Source organism: Thalassophryne amazonica, chromosome 17 (assembly GCF_902500255.1).
Source record: "Thalassophryne amazonica chromosome 17, fThaAma1.1, whole genome shotgun sequence".
NCBI classification, from domain to species: Eukaryota; Metazoa; Chordata; class Actinopteri; order Batrachoidiformes; family Batrachoididae; genus Thalassophryne; species Thalassophryne amazonica.
The window spans coordinates 62691464-62706202 of record NC_047119.1 but is presented as its reverse complement, the minus strand read 5'-3'; the positions used below and the strand labels follow the sequence as shown (position 1 = coordinate 62706202).

Here is a 14739-nt window from a genome sequence, read left to right as displayed (position 1 = left end):
GCTCAGATTGACCCCAGAGTGCTAAAACAAAATTGAATTCTCAGGATTGCATTAAGACAGGTGCAAAACAGCACATCTCCGTTCTCATGAGAAAGAAGACAAAGCTAAAACAAGGTTGAATAACACGTACGTTCTCAGGGTGAAGTGCAAAACAGCACAACACCGTTCTCATGAGAAAGAAGACAAATGTACAAACGTTTAACAGTGATAACATATATACAAAATCTTTAACAGCTTCCTCTCCGGAAGACGTGACGATGGGATTGAGGAGATCCTCGAAGTACTCCTTCCACCGCTCAACAACATCCCCAGTCAGGGTCAACAGCTCCCCACCAGCACCGTAAACAGTGCTGGTGGAGAGCTGCTTTCGCCTCCTGAGACGTCGGACGGTTTGCCAGAATCTCTTCGAGGCCGACCGATAGTCCTCCTCCATAGCCTCCCCGAACTCCTCCCAGACCCGAGTTTTTGCCTCTGCGACTGCACGGGCTGCGACACGCTTGGCCTGCCGGTACCTGTCAGCTGCCTCTGGGGTCCCACCTACCAACAAAGATAAGTAGGACTCCTTCTTCAGCTTGATGGCATCCCTTACTTCCGGTGTCCACCACCGGGTTCGGGGATTGCCGCCGCAACAGGCACCAGAGACCTTGCGACCACAGCTATGAGCAGCCGCATCGACAATGGAGGTGGAGAACATGGTCCACTCGGACTCCATGTCTCCAACCTCCCCCGGGATCTGGGAGAAGCTCTCGCGGAGGTGGGAGTTGAAGACCTCGCTGACAGAGGGTTCCGCCAGTCGTTCCCAGCAGCCCTCACGATACGTTTGGGCCTGCCAGGTCTTACCGGCTTCCTACCCTCCCAGCGGCTCCAACTCACCACCAGGTGGTGATCAGTCGACAGCTCTGCCCCTCTATTTACTTGAGTGTCCGAGACACGTGGCCGAAGGTCAGATGATACGACTACAAAGTCGATCATCGACCTCCGGCTCAGGGTGTCCTGGTGCCACGTGCACTTATGGACACCCTTGTGCTCGAACATGGTGTTCGTGATGGACAAACTGTGACTAGCACAGAAGTCCAACAACTGAACACCACTCGGGTTCAGATCGGGGAGGCCGTGCTTCCCGATCACCCCCCTCCAGGTCTCAATGTTGCCGCCCACGTGGGTGTTGAAATCCCCCAGGAGAACAATGGAGTCCCCAGTCAGAGCGCTATCTGGTACCCCTCCCAGGGACTCCAGGAAGGTCGGGTACTATGCACTGCTGCTCGGCCCGTAGGCCGAGACAACGGTGAGAGACCTGTCCCTGACCCGAAGGCGTAGGGACGTGACCCTCTCATTCACCGGAGTGAACTCCAACACTTGGCGACTGAGCTGGGGAGCAATAAGCAATGCGACCCCAGCTCTCCGCCTCTCCCCGTGGGCGACGCCAGAAAAATGAAGTGTCCAGCCCCTCTCCAGGAGTTGGGTACCAGAGCCCAAGCTGTGCGTGGAGGTGAGCCCGACTATCTCTAGTCGGTATCTCTCAACCTCCCGCACAAGCTCAGGCTCCTTCCCCCCCTAGCGAGGTGACATTCCACGTCCCAACAGCCAGAGGCTGTGAGCATGGACCGGGCCGCCGGGCCACCCGCCCTCGACCGCCACCCAATCCTCTCTGCACCCGACCCCCATGGCCCCCTCTGCAGGTGGTGAACTCACAGGAGGGCGGGCCCACATCACTCTTTCGGGCTGAGCCCGGCCGGGCCTCATGGGCTAAGGCCCAACCACCAGGCGCTCGCGCGCGAGCCCCAACCCCAGGCCTGGCTCCAGGGTGGGACCCCGGCTCCACCATACCGGGCGACGTCACGGTCCTTGATCTTTTACTGGTCATGGAGGTTCTGAACTGCCCTTAGTCTGACCCGTCACCTAGGACCTGTTTGCCTTGGGAGAGCCTACAGGGAGCACAAAGCCCCCGACAACATAGCTCCTAGGATCATCCGGGTATGCAAACTCCCCCACCACGATAAGGTGGCAGCTAGAGGGGGAGGCGGTGTTCATCCTTGACTCAAAATGCATAAACATACCAAACGGTAAATGTCAGCTCTCCCCAGTTTGTCCGTGATCGAAGGTACACACACACACACTTACACAGACGCCACTTCGTTTTTAATATATAGATGATTTACCGCCCCCTGCTGGAATGGTGTGTGAGTCCAGAATGTAATTATCAATGTCCATTGTTCACTGTTGTTAGCTAATATCTGTAATTTGTCCAAAAATATTAGTCCTATCTACATTCTGTTTTGGCAATGTTCATCCTTGACTTAAAATACATAAACATACCAAATGGCAAATGTCAGCTCTCCCCAGTTTGTCCGTGATTGAAGCCATACACATGTACACAGAAGCCACTAGGCTTTTAATATATAGATAAAAGTAAAAACTAACGGGAAAAATGCAAAACTTTAGTAACTCTGGTTTGTCCATTTTTATGGTGTTTTTCTTCCTCCCTGGTTTCACAAAAGGAGAGGCACCAAGGCGGGGCTGACCACAGTAGGGTCTAGGTGTAATGATCTGTCTGAAGGGATATGGAGGAGGTGAGTGGACGGGGATGGAGGAGACGGAGGAGGTGTTGCAGAAATGAGGCACTCTGTTGCTTCACTTCGTGCGGTTCTGTTGGCTGATTGCTGCTTCTGGAAATGATCTTTGCTTGTGCCTCCATTTCTTCACTAGAAATCTCCTCCTGTGAGTCCACCATCTAAACAGCAGCACACCAGCTTCAAACACAAACTGCACCTAAAGACGGCCTGGATGGTTGCCATCCAGGACACGTGGCCGTTCTGTAGTGTGGTGGATGTTGGTGGTATGTGCCACCACTTGTTTTGACATTCATAATCCCATTGGCATGTTAGAGTATAATCCGATTAATGACTCATGTCCACATTATGTCCCCCTACACTGTATGTGTTAAAAGGACATTTACATGTCAATGATATACTTTGATACTCCATCTAAATTCAAAATGCTCCGTGTATCTGCATTAAATTATTGCTTAGTCTTACTGTGAATTTATTTGGGTAAAGATAATCATCGAACTGATATCAGAATCTATTGACAGATTATAATCTGATTAATTAAAGTCAAGTTATACTAAAACACACCCATGACTAGTTAAATGAGGACATGTAAACCCTTTCCCCCTGCACCTTACTTTGCACTCAGATTGTGCATAATTTAAGTAAACACATCCCAAATGCACTGGAACTCATCAAGGGTGTTCTTAAAAAAGAACGTGAACTTTCAGCAGCAGTTTGTCAGGAGGCTGAGATTTCATCACATTTCTTGTGTTAAAATCCTTTTCTGTCTCACATCATCATGAAGCTGCAAAACTGGTGGTGCAACAGACAGAAATTGCACCATCCACATTTTCTCCAATCACAGCCACATAAGCCTATAAGTCCTTCAGAGCTGTCTGGGTGGCTTCCCTCACTAGTAGCGTCCTTGCTCGGTCGTTCAGTTTTTGAGAACTACCTGCTGCAGACAGATTTACCACACAGTACCATACTGTTTGTTTAAATGAAATAAATGAAGTCCAAGTCATATAGAGTGACTTAGAAATGTTTATGTATCCATCCCCTGACTTGTTGAAAGACTTTGATGTCGATAATGAATGATGCGTACTGGAAAAATTAAATTTACATTAGAGACATTGTCCCAGCTGCGGCAGCGACGACTGTGGTTACTCAGTCCAATATGGGACTGAATAGGTCATGGTTACAGATATCCTTGTGTGTACTGATGATGCATACACTGCCATCTTTGTTGTCACTGTCAGCTTGGGATTCTCCCAGACAAAGGTCGTAAACCGGTTGTCACTGATGGTGTACCCAAGATAGGTGAACCGGTTGACTATGTCTAGGATATGACTGTGGATGGAGATGACAGGTGGGGTGTCCACATCCTGGCTCAGCACATTGTCTTTCTCAAGCTGATGGTGAGCCCAACATCTCAGCAGGCTTGGGAGAAATCGTCCATGAGACACTGGAGCTGTTGCTCAGTGTGTGAGATGACTGCAGCATCATCAGCGAAGAGCATGTCCCCGATGAGGGCCTTATGCACATGGTCTTTGCTCTTTGTCTTGCAAGGCTTGTCTGGTGCAATGGTTGCATCCTGCTTGTCGGAAGGAAGGCTTTGGTGGGATAGCATCTATCTGGCTTGGGGCTGCCCAGGTTGATGTGGGTGGAAGCTATCCAGTGAGATCCAAAAATCCGTCCCACCATGAGAAGCAACCCCTGGCACCATGCTCTACGCCAGTCGAACACTGTGGCTTAGACTGATGCCCAAATAGTAGATCTCCCCTCTCCACACTGATGGTGGATCCAAAGGAACAGCAATCTGATACAGTTTGGCACCAGCTGTGCCACAGGAGTTGCCAGAACAATGCTGAACCAGCCGAACCGCCTTAGGGACTCCATCTCTGGATTTATCCTCGGGGTTGTCTCCCAAAAACACACCCAGCGGAGTGTTTTGGCAGCGGAGGTTTGTAATCAGAGTTTTCCTTCACCTACATGAGTTACCACCCAAGCCCGACGAGCCCCATAGGCCCAAAGCAACTGGTTTTGAGGCGCCAGATATCCGCCTTTGCCCCCTCTCCTGTCAGTGAGAGCAGGTCCGACACAAGCAGACCAGGAGCTGGGCTTAGCTCTCAGAAGCTCTTGCTGCTCCATGCCATATGGAAGCACGTTATAGGGAATGGACGTTTATCCCCACCCCCGGCAATGACAACCCATTAGACCCAAGAAAGAAAATTGGCTGTAAAAGTAGTGATTTGTACCAACGGTAATACTTACATGTAGTCTGTCCACTTACTTTTGACCTCTGAAAATGGTGAGATTGTCTATATAGTAAGCCCCTTCAGCTGCTCCTTTGGTTTCACTTGGGGTCACCACAGCAGATCCAAGGTGGATTTGCATATTGTTTGGCACTTTTTATGTCGGATGCTGTTCCTGATGCAACTCCACATTACATGGAGAAATGTGGTAGGGGTGGGGTTTGAACCAGGAACCTTCTGCACTTAAACCAAGCACACTAACCACTTGGACACAGCCCCTGCTACAGATTGTCTACGCAAATGTTTGTAAGCCCTAAATGGCTAATGTAATATTTTGTCAAACACCTTGAATCAAAGCTGAAGACTTACACAAGTACATCCAGATTAATTTCAAATCCAATTTGATGGATTACAAATGCACAAGTACCCCCCCCCCCCCCCCCAAAAAAGTGTCAGTGTCCAAATACTTATGGACCTTACTGTATAATTTTCTTAACTGGACAGATTATCTGAAACTGAAAACACGTTATCCTGCCAACACACAGACGAATGCTAATTTAAATAATAACCTACTTGCTGTGAGTCCTTGAGTGCGTCCAAATGTTTTTTCAGAATAATCACTTTTATCTGTGTGTTCCAATGTTGTACAATAAAGGTGACTGAGATGAAAGTGGTAGTAACAAGAGCATTTTTTTCCACAGGTCATGAGGGCAGAGCAGGAATGGCCGCCATGATCGTGAAACCGGGCTCCTCATTTGATGGGGAAAAGCTGTTTGAGCACGTGGTGAGGGATCTGCCAGCGTACGCTCGTCCTCTCTTCATCAGGCTTCAGGTAAATCAGCACACTGACTCTCTTCTTAATGAGTGTTGCAGTCAAGACCCAAACCCTCAAGGTCCAGGCCTTGACTGTCCTCTCTAGGCCCAACTTGAAACCTCAAGGCCCAGGCTTTTGACCCGTCAAGGCCAAGGCTTTTCATTGTTTACCTAGACAACCTAGGTAAACTAATTGTTTGTCTAGGTAACTAGGTTTGTCTAGGTTGTCTAGGTAAACATCAAGCCGAAGGCCAAGTCACCCAAGGCCGAGGCATCCCAAGTCCTAGAACAAATGGATCTCAAGGTGCCTTAATAGTGGTGCATCTTAGATAAAATTTCCATAACAATTTTTCATTTGGTGACTAAAACTCCAAATTTGGCACACATATTCTAAATTAAGTAATGTTTATTTTCAGATGTGGAGGCACCCTGGAGCTGACCTCTAATGACCTACAGGGGGTCAGTGAAGAATTACACAAAATTCAAGTTCAAAATTTATAAATGTTCCAATCATATTGAAAGGTATATCATATTATTTGTCTGATCATAAAGAGTCCAAAAAGGTATAGTTTGGACTATCTATGAATGAATGTTCTGGAGTTATGGGGTAAAAACAGCAAAAACATTGACAAAGGTCAATTTCAGTTTGTGCAGGGGTCAAAAGTTAAACTTGCTTCACTTTTGGTAAAAAGCGATACAAATTATTGGTTAATTTCATAACAATATATGAAAATTTGTGGGCTCCAGGCTGTTCACAAACAAACAAACGGGTGAAAACATAACCGCCTCCAACTTCGTTGGCAGAGGTAATAAAAACCAATACATGCACAGCATAAATGTGTGATTGTATATCAAGAATTGGCATCATCTACTTATCAATGATAATAAATTATCCGAATTTATAGTTCAATAACGGTCAGTCATTAGACTGACCGTTATTGAAGTGCCTCCTTTGAACATTAAGAAGAGTCTGACGGATTCTGTTCTGTCTGGAACAAGGTGCTATCAAGTCAGGGAGATCAGGTTCAGTTGTCACACTTCTTATTACAGCTACAGTAGAGGGTGCTGTGACATTATGTTGATGTCAGATATTTGGCCTGATGTCATACTAATTTTGCATTGGTCATTTTGTGGAGATAATCTTTATGGGTCAGACTAATTTTTCACGTTATTGTTGTATTAAAAGCTTGCACATTATTAGTCCTTTAAAAATCAAACACTTGTTAAAACGTCAAAGGAAATAGTTTTGATTCAAGTCCATTTTAGCAGCCAGAAGTGATTCTTCTTAAAAATTTCAAATTGATAGTTTTTATGTCTATGACTTTTTGGACAAAGCGTGCATGCATTTTTAGAGTTGGCAAGTCAGATTTTACTCCTTGGTTAAGTGCACTTGTTTCCAGTGTGGAAGGTTCTGGGTTCAAACTCCACCACTGCCCAATCTCCATCTTAATGTGGAGCTGCATCAGGAAGAACATCATGCATAAAACTGCTGCCAATTCAACATGCAGATCCACCTCAGATCTACTGTAGTGGCCCCGAGTGAAAACAAGGGAGCAGCCAAAGGGTCTTACTTTATTCTTAAAATATCCAGATTGCAGAGTACGTACACTTTGTGGAACAATCCACTGGACATAATATGTTTGCAGCACATTTCCATGGTTACTGACCTAGTCCGGGGTTTTTGGAACTGAAGATCTGAGTTTACTACTTTCTCTGAGTTGATATAAGATAAGTGACTAAAGCTCTTTCTTAAATGTTTGTCTCCCCAGGAGGTGATGGAAATAACCAGCACCTTCAAGCAGCAGAAGTTCCAGCTCGTCCTGAGCGGCTTCAATCCATCAACCATCTGTGATCCCGTCTACGTGCTGGACTACCAGCAGAGGAGCTACATTCCTCTAACAGACGCCATCTACCGGAACATCGTGTGCGGAGAACGCAAGCTGTAGACGCCAGCGGGTCTCAGACACATGAGGACGTCTACGGTGTTTGTTAGATAGTGAGAGGGTCACCATCAGCTTCACTGTGTGTTTTTAAACACTCAAAAGCTGAAAGAACAAAATGACATTTTCTATTCACATCCATGTGTGTAGTCGAAACCGTTCCAGGCTTTTGGTTTCACAAAACATTTAAAAAATAATAATAATAATATGAACCAAATTTATAAAGTTAACGAATGATAAAATTTCTTACAGAAGAAGTGAAGGAGAACCATCGTCCCATGAGACTGACGGCACATCACGTGTCATGTGTGCTTCACGTTCAGTTTGTCATCAGTATCAGCTCCGCCGCTGTGATGAGGTCACAGCTTATTAACCAGTCTGCATTCACCGCTTTGTTTTACACTTTATGTTTGACAGATACTGTACTGGATAACTGTTCGGCTGAGTGATGTCATAAATGATTAAAATCATTCATATTTACAGCTGCAAGGTCAGCAGAGTGACAGCATCCACTCGTAGATATTCATCAGTTCAAAGGCCTTTCTTTATTTCACGTGTGTGTGTGTGTGTGTGTGTAGTGTAGCAGATAACATAACATTTACAGAGGAATCTTTCGAATGGTGAAACAGTCACCAAATTCAGCACAAATACTCCTTAGACATGATTGTTTAAATGACTGGCCACCGGAATTTTCAATACGCAGCGGAGGGTTCAATTAAAGAATTACACAGTCAAAATTAAAAGATGCTCCAATCATATTAAAAACTATAGCACATTATTTGTCAGATCATAAATATTCCAAAAAGGTATAGTTTGGATTATCTGTGACTGAATGTTCAGGAGTTATGGGGTAAAAACAGCAAAAATGGTGACAAAGGTCAATTTCAGTTTATACAGGGGTCAAAAGTTAAAGTTTGCTCCAGTTTTGGTAAAAAAAAGAACAACAACAAAGTGGTGCAAATGACTGGTTTTGACTGTGTTGAATGTTTGGTCTCCAAAGTAAAGGTCAAACTATGTCAACGTCCATTGGATTCTATGACATGTGACATATGTTACCCCGTAACCAGTGGTGGGCACAGCTAACCAGAAAGTTAGCTTTGATAACCACTAATCTGCTAACTGAAAAGTTACCTTTTATAACGCTAAACCGATGAATTTACAGCTAACTGCTAACTTTTAGTATTGATTACGGTACACTGTCAACTACTGACAAGTCACTTTTGAGTTTAAGCACCACTGACGCTTCTGAGTATAATCAAAGGCGATCACAAACCCAACACAAACAACAATTCAGCACTTCTGTCTTTTGCACCCTGCCCACTGTTGTTAGGAAAAGTCATTTGCATTCAAAATACAATGTCCAGATGTGTGGCCAAAGACATCAAACACAAAACAGTTTTCACTTACGGTTTTGATTTATAAACAAAACTAAGTGTATCTACATTAATGTCAACTCTGTCATTTTTACAAAGTGAAAATATAACATATATCTTTCAAAGTAATGCACTAATTGTGAAGGTTTGAACATTAACACACGCAGATGCCAAAAGGCATTATGGGAAAATGAGCCTCCGCTTATCACTGGTTGGTTGGTTTATTTATTTGTAAAAACCAACACACAGGTTACTGTAACATGTGTGTTGGTTTTTACAAATAAATTCATATTTTTAAATATGTCATTTTTTTCCAGCCTAGTCTCACGTTTTTTTGTTTGTTTTGTTTTTTGTGCTCCCACCACGAAATGATTCAAATTTTCATGACGGGGTTTTTATAATCTCACTGTAACTAACCCTACGCCTACCCCCAACCTTAACTATAACCTAACCCTACTCCTTCCCCTAACCTTAACCATAACCACCCCTGACTCCCCCCCCCCCCCCGCTTCACTTTTAATTACGTGCAGCTGTCAATGTATTAGAATAAATTTGTGCTCCCATGAGGAACATTTTGCACTTTTCATGACAATATCACAAGAATAATGTATATTTCGTGCTGCTGACATCCAGTAGATGGCAGTGTAATATGCATTTTGACCCATCTGCTATCTAGACCCATCTAGATGGGTCGAAATGCATAGAACACATGTAAAAACTGATCAGGAAATTGAATATCTGTCTCTGGACCACACTACATTTCATGAGCACCGTCTGCAAGATCCAAATGCAGTTTGTCAGAAATGACCTTGGAAATGCTGCAGCAGGAATGAAGAAACGTGAACCAGGGTCTCCTCATGCAGCTCATGTCCAGACCCAGGCTTTGAACTGGTTCAAGGGCCAACAATGAAACCAGAAACTTTCCCGAGGCCAAAATATGGCCATCTGGTATTGTGTCTGTCCATCTGTCTGTATCTCTGTGCTTAACTCCAGTCCTATTACTGCCAGGATCTTCAAATTCACAGGGGACATTCTTGGGACACAGACCTTGGACTATTTCAGAGATGGTTAACCTTGGCAAGTTTTTATAAGTCAAAAGGTCACATTCTGTTTCCTATTTTTATGCTCATGCGGCTGAGGGTATTTTAGCATTGCATTATTTTTAATGTTCCAGAACAGAAATGTTTATCTGAAATGATGGTAACCAGCAATATATGTGTGTGTGTGTGTATGTATATATATATATATATATATATATATATATATGTGTGTGTGTGTATGTATAGTGGTTATTTGACTACAACCTTTTTTTTCTACTTGCAATAACTTCATGCTAAGTTAATTTTCCGTCTTCCTCTGATCTTCATGTGACCAAGTGGTTAGTGCACTTGGTTTCAGTGCGGAAGTTTCCTGGTTCAAACCCCACCCCTGCCACGTGGAGTTGTGCCAGGAAGGGCATCCGGTGTAAATATTGTGCCAAATCAACATGTAGACCCACCTTGGCTCTGCTGTGGCGACCCCGAGTGAAAACAAACAGCCCTTTCAGAACAGCCGAAAGGTCTCACTCTGATGATCATCCATGTCTTTGAATGTTGGCAGGTGTTTGAAGATGTCATACCGAGGACTGGTACGAGATCTTTTTGAAAGATCCTTGGACACCACTGGAATATTTTAGCCCAGTCCCAACATCCTCCCTTCACGCCACCACTTCATCCTTTCCCTTCAGTGTGCACAACACGCCGTTAGCTGTCCCCCAGCAGATCCCGAGCAGCCGGGAAAGCAGGCCGGCTGGGTGACTGTGAGGAGTTCTAAACAGAAGCCCCCTGTACACCACCAACCCGTTCACATCTCTAACCGTTTTTCCCCACTCGGCGACACACCCGAGGATCAAACTGTGGTTATTGGCGACTATGTTTTGAGAAATGTGAAGTTAGCGACAGCAGCACCCATAGTCAAATGTCTTCCGGGGGCCAGAGAAGGTGACATTGAAGGAAATTTGAAACTGCTGGCTAAGGCTAAGCGTAAATTTGGTAAGATTGTAATTCATGTCGGCAGTAATGACACCCGGTTACGCCACTCAGAGATCACTAAAATTATCGGTGTGTAACTTTGCAAAAACAATGTCGGATTCTGTAGTTTTCTCTGGGCCCCTCCCCAATCGGACCGGGAGTGACATGTTTAGCCGCATGTTCTCCTTGAATTGCTGGCTGTCTGAGTGGTGTCCAAAAAATGAGGTGGGCTTCATAGATAATTGGCAAAGCTTCTGGGGAAAACCTGGTCTTGTTAGGAGAGACGGCATCCATCCCACTTTGGATGGAGCAGCTCTCATCTCTAGAAATCTGGCCAATTTTATTAAACCCTCCAAATCGTGACTATCCAGGGTTGGAACCAGGAAGCAGAGTTGTAGTCTTACACACCTCTCTGCAGCTTCTCTCCCCCTGCCATCCCCCCAATACCCCATCCCCGTAGAGACGGTGCCTGCTCCCAGACCACCAATAACCAGCAAAAATCTATTTATGCATAAAAATTCAAAAAGAAAAAGTAATATAGCACCTTCAACTGCACCACAGACTAAAACAGTTAAATGTGGTCTATTAAACATTAGGTCTCTCTCTTCTAAGTCCCTGTTAGTAAATGATATAATAATTGATCAACATATTGATTTATTCTGCCTTACAGAAACCTGGTTACAGCAGGATGAATATGTTAGTTTAAATGAGTCAACACCCCCGAGTCACACTAACTGACAGAATGCTCGAAGCACGGGTCGAGGTGGAGGATTAGCAGCAATCTTCCACTCCAGCTTATTAATTAATCAAAAACCCAGACAGAGCTTTAATTCATTTGAAAGCTTGACTCTTAGTCTTGTCCATCCAAATTGGAAGTCCCAAAAACCAGTTTTATTTGTTATTATCTATCGTCCACCTGGTCGTTACTGTGAGTTTCTCTGAATTTTCAGACCATTTGTCTGACTTAGTGCTTAGCTCAGATAAGATAATTATAGTGGGTGATTTTAACATCCACACAGATGCTGAGAATGACAGCCTCAACACTGCATTTCATCTGTTATTAGATTCAGTTGGCTTCGCTCAAAATGTAAATGAGTCCACCCACCATTTTAACCGCACTTTAGATCTTGTTCTGACATATGGCATAGAAATTGAAGACTTAACAGTATTCCCTGAAAACCCCCTGTTGTCTGATCATTTCTTAAGAACATTTACATTTACTCTGATGGACTACCCAGCAGTAGGGAATAAGTTGCATTACACTAGAAGTCTTTCAGAAAGCGCTGTAACTAGGTTTAAGGATATGATTCCTTCTTTATGTTCTCTAATGGCATATACCAACACAGTGCAGAGTAGCTACCTAAACTCTGTGAGTGAGATAGAGTATCTCGTCAATAGCTTTACATCCTCATTGAGCACAACTTTGGATGCTGTAGCTCCTCTGAAAAACAGAGCCTTAAATCAGAAATGCTTGACTCCGTGGTATAACCCACAAAATCGCATATTAAAGCAGATAACCCGTAAGCTGGAGAGGAAATGGCGTGTCACTAATTTAGAAGATCTTCATTTAGCCTGGAAAAAGAGCATAGCCAGCGCCACGAGGGGGTGTTTGGGGCGACGCCCCCTCACGTCATCAACCTCGCCCCCTCGGATGTTAGAGTTATCAAAAAAAGAAAGAAAAAGAAATATTGGAAAATATAGCAAAATATGAGTTATTCAATAATATCACATGTTTAACAAATAAACCAAATTAATTAACTAAAGTAATTTTAAAACAAACGGATATGGTACGTGTCTGTGTTCAAGGGATTTGATAGGTTGAGGGTTGCGCTTGTCAGTGCGGCAGAGGGCGGTGCGTTTCCAACGCATCGTGACGTCAGACGCGTCGCTTCGGAAGCGGCAAGGGGGCATAGATTGCTACGTCACACTCTGGCTGTTTCCACAATCTGAAAAAAGTTCAGTGATCGCCATCTTGAACTTCGGTCACCTGAACCACAAAAAAACCCTTTAAAAAACAGCAGTAGAACGATTCTCCCATCACCCTGCTGGGAGAAGCTTATTTCAGCTACTTTTCGGCGTGACACCGACCGAGGATTGTTGACTTGGTGGGATATCGCTGGAACCGTGACAGCGGGCCGACCCGCACGGAGAAGCCGGGCTTCAGGCATCATAACTGGGCAGAGCGATCCAGGCCGCCGGGGTGATGGAGCAAACCCACTCAGTCCGAAATCCAGAAAACCTCTCTGCTTTTCAGCAACATCACCGGAGTTCAAAGCTGCAGAAGAGACCATCTGGTCCCGAGAATCCAGCAGAACACCTGCTTCTAAATAAAAGGTTCTTTGAACAGCAACTATTTTATTATTTTTTAAAAAAGCTGTTTCATTTTATATTTTAACAATAAATGAACGGATCATTAAAAATGTCCATGAATCAAAGTCAAAAGTCATTTGCACAAGTAGAAACTCTCCACTTATTGTGCTCAAATTCATATTTTAGAAATGACTCTGTCCTGATAACATTAAAGGCAATTACAAGTTTAAATGACTATAAAAATATTCATCATGAGGTTTATGTCACAGAAATCCTACTTTACAATCACACTGCAGTCATTGTTAAATTATTTCCTTTTGCATTTATAATAAACATTTGTATTTATTTAGTGTTTGTTTTTCTGGTTGGAATGAGATATAAATAATCTACCAGACTTAAAAAATATACAAGTTTCAATGTTATTTTATTTGTCTAAAAATAAATGTCTGAGGTTCCTTATGTTAAACAAGAAATTATCTAATATGAAATAACAGGTGGTTTTAATTTACAGATGAAAGGTTTCTAAAGAACCATTTATTGATTTATTTAGCTATTTTAATTACAAGTGTTCTAAACTTTTTTTTAACAGTAATCAGAAATTTTGAGGTAACAAACAACAACAAAAAACATTTCCAATGATTTTTCTTCAGAAAACTGCTCTCTAAATGAGCAGTCCTGTCACACGTTAATGTTTTGTACAGATCAGTGGTTTCTGCACCAATCGGATTGGTCCAATCCATTTTGTAGAGATCAGTGGTTTCTGCTATTGGACAACACAAAGGTACGTCACAGCTCAGAGTGTCAAAAGTTGGCGCACCTCATCTCGACAGAACACCAGCTCTGTGTGATATGCAGGAGATCACTTGACCGAGGGTCTATACATTCAAATAATAATTAAAAAAATACTGTCATCACTCTTTACTCTTACTCAGTCAGTCTCTTACAACGGTGTAGCCTAAATACACAACCTTTCTAGGAGCGCACCCAATTCATTACGCACGCTCAGAGGCACGTAAGACTCTGGTGTACACTTTTTTTGGGGGGGGAGAGCAACTAAGCCCCCTGTGATAAACTCATCGCCCCCTTAATATTTTTTTTCTGCCGCCGGGACTGAAAAAGAGTCTGTTGCTCTATAAAAAAAAGCCCTCCGTAAAGTTAGGACATCTTACTATTCATCACTAATTGAAGAAAATAAGAACAACCCCAGGTTTCTTTTCAGCACTGTAGCCAGGCTGACAAAGAGTCAGAGCTCTACTGAGCTGAGTATTCCTTTAACTTTAACTAGTAATGACTTCATGACTTTCTTTAAAATTTTTAAATTATTCATAACCATCCCAAAGACATATCCTTATGTTCGGCTGCCTTCAGTAATGCTGGTATTTGGCTAGACTCTTTCTCTTCGATTGTTCTGTCTGTTATTTTCATTAGTTACTTCCTGCAAACCATCAACATATCTATTAGACCCCATTCCTACCAGGCTGCTCAAGGAA

At 43.6% G+C, this 14739-nt stretch overlaps 1 protein-coding gene across 1 annotated transcript in view; it reads left to right on the top strand.

The window, feature by feature from the left end:
• The window catches only part of slc27a6 (solute carrier family 27 member 6), a 95876-nt gene extending 88205 nt beyond the window's left edge, over positions 1-7671 (top strand). The window contains exons 9-10 of the mRNA XM_034192666.1: positions 5506-5636; positions 7387-7671. Of these exons, the coding sequence (XP_034048557.1) occupies positions 5506-5636; positions 7387-7563 (308 nt within the window). The 3' untranslated portion in view covers positions 7564-7671. The remainder of the gene's footprint in view (positions 1-5505; positions 5637-7386) is intronic.
• Positions 7672-14739: the final 7068 nt, after the last annotated feature.